Raw genomic sequence first — 5625 nt, forward strand, 5'->3', positions numbered from 1 at the left:
TAGGAGGTGTGTTATATAGCACATCCCCCCCCGAGCTGGGGAGAAAGCATAGTCCCTTGATAAAAAAAAAAAAAAAAAAAAAAAAAAAAAATCTTACTGGTTTGTTTTTATACTGTTATTTCTTATTTGTAAGAGCACAAAATCGGGCCAGGCATAGGTTCACGCTTCTAAGCCCAGTACTTTGGAAGGCCAAGGCAGGAGGACTGCTTGACCCTAGGAGGTCAAAGCCAGCCTAGGCAACATAGCAAGATCTCATCGCTAATAAAAATCAAAAAGAGTAGCTGGGAGTGGTGGCACACACCTGTAGTCACAGCTACTCCCCAGCTACTCAGAAGGCTGAGGCACAAGGATTGCTTGAGACCAGGAGATCAAGGCTACAGTGAGCCTTGATCATGCCACTGCACTCCAGCCTGGTCAAAAGAGCGAGACCTGTCTCAAAAAAAAAAAAAAGGCCAGCTGCGGTGGCTCATGCCTATAATCCCAGCACTTTGGGAGGCCAAGGCAGGCGGATCACCTGAGGTCAGGAGTTCAAGACCAGCCTGGCCAACATGACGAAACACTTTCTCTACTAAAAGTACAAAAATTAGCCATGGCGGATGCCTATAATCCCAGTTACTCAGGAGGCTGAGGCAGGAGAATTGCTTGAACCCAGGAGGCAGAGGTTGCAATGAGCCGAGATCCTGCCACTGCACTCCAGTCTGGGCGACAAGAGCAAGACTCCGTCTCAAAAAGAAAAAAAAAAAAAGTTCAAAATCTACCATAATCCCTTCCCTCAAAAATGTGGATTATTTTGCCAACGCTGACACGTACAACTCTTCACAAACTACTACTGACAACTCAAATGCTACTAAAGAAGTAAATTGCTCGCCGGGCGCGGTGGCTCAAGCCTGTAATCCCAGCACTTTGGGAGGCCGAGACGGGCAGATCACGAGGTCAGGAGATCAAGACCATCCTGGCTAACACGGTGAAACCCCGGTGAAACCCCGTCTCTACTAAAAAATATGAAAAACTAGCCGGGCGAGGTGGCGGGCGCCTGTAGTCCCAGCTACTCGGGAGCCTGAGGCAGGAGAATGGCGTAAACCCGGGAGGCGGAGCTTGCAGTGAGCTGAGATCCGGCCACTACACTCCAGCCTGGGTGACAAAGCAAGACTCCGTCTCAAAAAAAAAAACAAAAACCAAAAAAAAAAGAAGTAAATTGCTCAATTGTTAAATTCAGTAACTATATAAATTATTTCGCCGGGTGCAGTGGCTCATGCCTGTAATCCTAACACTTTGGTTGGCCAAGGCGGGTGGATCACGAGGTCAGGAGTTCAAGACCAGCCTGGCCAAGATGGTGAAACTCCATCTCTACTAAAAATACAAAAATTAGCTGGGTGTACACCTGTAATCCCAGCTACTTGGGAGGCAGAGGCAGAAGAATCGCTTAAACCTGGGAGGCGGAGGTTGCAGTGAGCCGAGATTGTGCCACTGCACTCCAGCCTGGGCGACAGAGCAAGACTCCATCTCAAAAATAAATAAATAAAAATTATTTCATGTGTCATCTCACACATTCAACTATACTCAAAAACATAGGGTCAGGGCCAGGCATGGTGGCTCACGCTTGTAATCCCAGCACTTTTGGGAGGCTGAGGGGGGTGGATCACTTGAGTCCAGGAGTTTGAGACCAGCCTGGGCGACAAGGCAAAACTCCGTCTCTAAAAAAATATAAGAATTAGCCACGTGTGGTAGTACAAACCTATAGTCCCAGGTACTGGGGAGGCTAAGGTGGGAGGATTGCTTGAGCCTGGGAGGCAGAGGCTGCAGTGAGCTGAGATCATACCACTGCACTCCAGCCTGGGCAACAGAGTGAGACACCATTGCAAAAACAAAACAAAACAAAAAACCTTATCAGGTCAGCATACTAAGTGTTAAAAAGTTAAGCATTTCTAATTTTGTAAAAAATAAGACTCTCAAGTAGTTTTATTTTATAAGAAAATGTATGAATAAATTCAACAAATACATTCTTAATTCACTCATAGACAACTTTTCATAATACCATTAAAGCAAAATATAGGAAGAATTACATGTTGTTTTATTTTCCCTGATCACTGAAGCTTTAAGCGTTAAATGTTGTTTTATTTTAAAGCTCCAGAAATATTTCACATTAGTTCACTACTCTATCTCCAGTGTCTAGCATATAAATGCCTGGCATGTAATAAAGGCACACAATTAATAATTGTAGAACCAATGAGTGACACTCAAAAGTGAGAAATCAGAAGTGACAAAATCCTAGGCTTTTTTTAAGTCGAATGTGAATTACATTAAACCACCAATAGCTGTAAACTATTGGCAGTGTCTGCCACTCTCACTCTGATCTCACTTTCCCTCTCTATCATCCCCTCGGTAGCAAAAAACAGAGGTGCTTAGAAGCAGAGCCAGTTGGAACAAGGGATACTGTCTTTTCATGTTGCTGAGTTTTGAAAACATTACTGCTTTAAACAATAAAACTATGCCAGATTACAAAATAGCTATGCTCTTAATATGGGGATGATATTTTCTCATGCTTACCGATGATTTTACTTTTGTGGTATCAACTCTCTTGTAAAATGGAGTGCAATACATAATCAGTATAAGGAGACTCAGAAGAAAGGCACTGCAGCTTACAAACTCAAAAAAATAAAGTCCTCCACACAAAGTACACTGTGATACAACTTCTTCACAGATGAAGGCCAGCAGAGACAGCAACTACAAATGAAGCAAAACATTTTACTTAAGTGTTTTTCAGAGAACCTACAGTATTTAGAAAGCTGTTTCTGAATAATACATTTACTCAAATATTTAAATATTTACAATGAGGAGACTATGGCAAACAAGATTAATGAATAAACCTCACCTACACAGAACTTACAGTTTGGCCGATTTGAAGGGAATACAGGTAAATAAAGAATTAACCCATCGTGTACTAATGCCAGAACAAGGGAAATACATAATATTGTTATAAAAGCACACAGGAGAGAAGCTCAACTTTGGGGTCAGGAAAGGCTTCCTGAAGGAGAAAGCTGAGGCCTGAAGAATGGAGTCAGTTTGGGGGATGAAAGATTGAGGAAAGAAATTCCCAGCAGAGAAGCAGTACATAGAAAGGCCCAGAAATGAGAGCATGGCACCTGCCCCCCGACCCAACATACAGACAACACACCCTGACCTCCAACTGAACTGCCAAAGTGAGTCAAATCAACACGGCTCAAGTATAGAGTTTGAGGGAAGAGAACGGCAGCACAAAAATTATTACATGAGGCTAGAGAGGTAAGCTGAGGCCGGATCTAAATGTCCTCATTAATTAAAGAATCTGGATTTTAAGGGTTTTAAAGTAAAGGTTGACAATGATCAGGTTTATGCTTTCAGTAGTTCTCACTGGCTACAATATGGAGAAGGCACCAGAGGTAAAGCAAACCTTGGGGTGGACATCCAACTGGGAAGCTGATGTAGGAAATCAGGGCAAATAATAGCGAGTAGACAGTAGCAATGGAGAAGAGTGGCAATCACTGAGAGATGCAGCAGAAGCTCTTATCGCACAGGATGCAAAAGCTCGTATCAGACAAGATGCGTACAAATAATATGGAACATAAGATAACACATATGTACCTTAAACATTTTAACTTAAAAATGCACATTTATTAACAATCTTTTGAAGTGAGTTTTTTCTTTATGGGTCTACTGACTGGAATTCCACATTTTCTGCATTACTCACTTTCATCATCTAGGGACTACCACTTCCAGACTGATGTTATCTGAAGTGAAGTGACATCTTAAACACTTGAGAAACAGAGTTCAGAATCTTTCTAGAGTCAGATTAGTTTTACCAGCCTTTTACAGTTGCCTTGCTCTTCCTTAATTCCATGGCAGATAAATATTGTAGTAACTTATCTTTCAGTCTTTCCAAAGCATTCAATTTAGTTTTAAAAAAGCAATTCCTTTTCACACTCAGTTTTAGCTTTGTAGTATTTAACTGTATGGCCATAAAAGTATAGTTAGCATAAACCAGTATGGGAACAACACAACTCAACTGATAACAGAAGCAAGAGTTTGGGTGTGCTAATGAGACGCCTACTGGCCATGGCAGGCTGTGGGTGACCAGTGTGAGGCCAGGATGCTTGGTATGGTGAGCGGAGAATGTTAACTCTGGTTAACTTGGCAACTCAATTACACGCAAGTGGGTTTTAACTACTTCCAACTGCTCTGTATGTGATACTAACATACTGGTCCTCACTGAAGAAACAGTCAGGTTTTTTTCTTTTTAAAAGGCAAGGGTGCTGGGGAGAGAATAAATTCAGTTTTAAATACGCTGTGATTGAGGAGGTCTGTGGAAGAGTTAGGTGAAGATGTAGTTGGAAAGCAAATGAATACATGGTCTGGAGCTCAAAGGAGACGTCTAACATGCAGATAAAGATGGGGGAGGCAGCAGAGTGGGAGGGTGAGATGACCCAAAGGAGGAAAGATAGCCTTACGTGGAAATGTGAGGAATCTGAAGATTTCTAGGATATGCAGAGGGGAAAAAACCAGCAAAGGACAACCAGGAGCAGCAATCAAAGGGGTAGTAAACAAGAAAAAAGTATTTACACACACACATGCACAAGTAATCAAGAGTGCTAAATGCTACTTAGAGGTCAAGTAGTAACAACACTGAAACACCTACCTTAGATTGAGCTATAAGAAGGTTACCGGTGACATCAGCAAGAAAAGTTCCAGGGTAGTCGGGGAGAGAAGCTCGATGACAATACTGTGTATTGGGAAATAAGGGGAGGGTAAGGCAGTGAAAGAGAGACAGCATAGGCAGTAAGTGTGGCTGGGAAAGAATGGCCAGATAGGGCAGTAGTGGATGAGGTCAAAGAGAAGGGAATTTCAACATGGGAGAGAACTGAGCATGTTTAAATACTTACGCAGAAACCAGTAAGATGGGTCGATCTAAAGACAGAGGTAGAAAAATGGCTCTCTAAAGATAGGATTCAGGGCTCAGGTTTGGGGCTAACTCTTCTCTAGAAATAGAAGGGAAGAGAGTGAAGAAGAATATTTTGCTTGGGCAGTTTGTGTGCGTTTTGTGGAAGCTGAGGGAATTTCCTGCTGAGGGCCAAAACCATCAAAACGACTGATGACCTAAGTTACAGGCTAAAGGGAATTCCCTTCTCACACCAGTCAGGTCAGTAGAAGCAACCAGACAGGTTAATGGCAACAAGATTGTTACCAAAATCAACAGATACATTTCATAGTAATAGTAAATATCTTATCCTACAAAACATTTTCATCAAAAAGAGTCAAGGGTACAGTCATCCTGAACAACAGTTCAGCACGGCTGAACTGTTTAAAAACTAAGCATATATCTACCATATGACCCAGGAACAGAACTCTTGGCCATCTATCTCAGAGAAATGAAAACTTAACGTTTGTACAAAAACCGGTACGTGAGTGTTTATAACAATTTTGTTCATAGTAGCCCCAAACTAGAAACATCCCAGATGGCCGGGCGCGGTGGCTCACGCCTGTAATCCCAGCACTTTGGGAGGCCGAGACGGGCAGATCACGAGGTCAGGAGATCGAGACCATCCTGGCTAACATGGTGAAACCCCGTCTCTACTAAAAAATACAAAAATT

The 5625-nt window shown here is 42.4% G+C and overlaps 1 protein-coding gene across 1 annotated transcript in view; it reads right to left on the reverse strand.

Annotated features, from left to right (window-relative positions):
* CMTM6 (CKLF like MARVEL transmembrane domain containing 6) overlaps positions 1-5625 on the reverse strand; it is a 29309-nt gene that overhangs the window by 13319 nt on the left and 10365 nt on the right. Inside the window, exon 2 of the mRNA XM_017887685.1 lies at positions 2500-2724. Within this exon, the coding sequence (XP_017743174.1) occupies positions 2500-2724 (225 nt within the window). The remainder of the gene's footprint in view (positions 1-2499; positions 2725-5625) is intronic.

Source organism: Rhinopithecus bieti, unplaced genomic scaffold (assembly GCF_001698545.2).
Source record: "Rhinopithecus bieti isolate Rb0 unplaced genomic scaffold, ASM169854v2 scaffold_17429, whole genome shotgun sequence".
NCBI classification, from domain to species: Eukaryota; Metazoa; Chordata; class Mammalia; order Primates; family Cercopithecidae; genus Rhinopithecus; species Rhinopithecus bieti.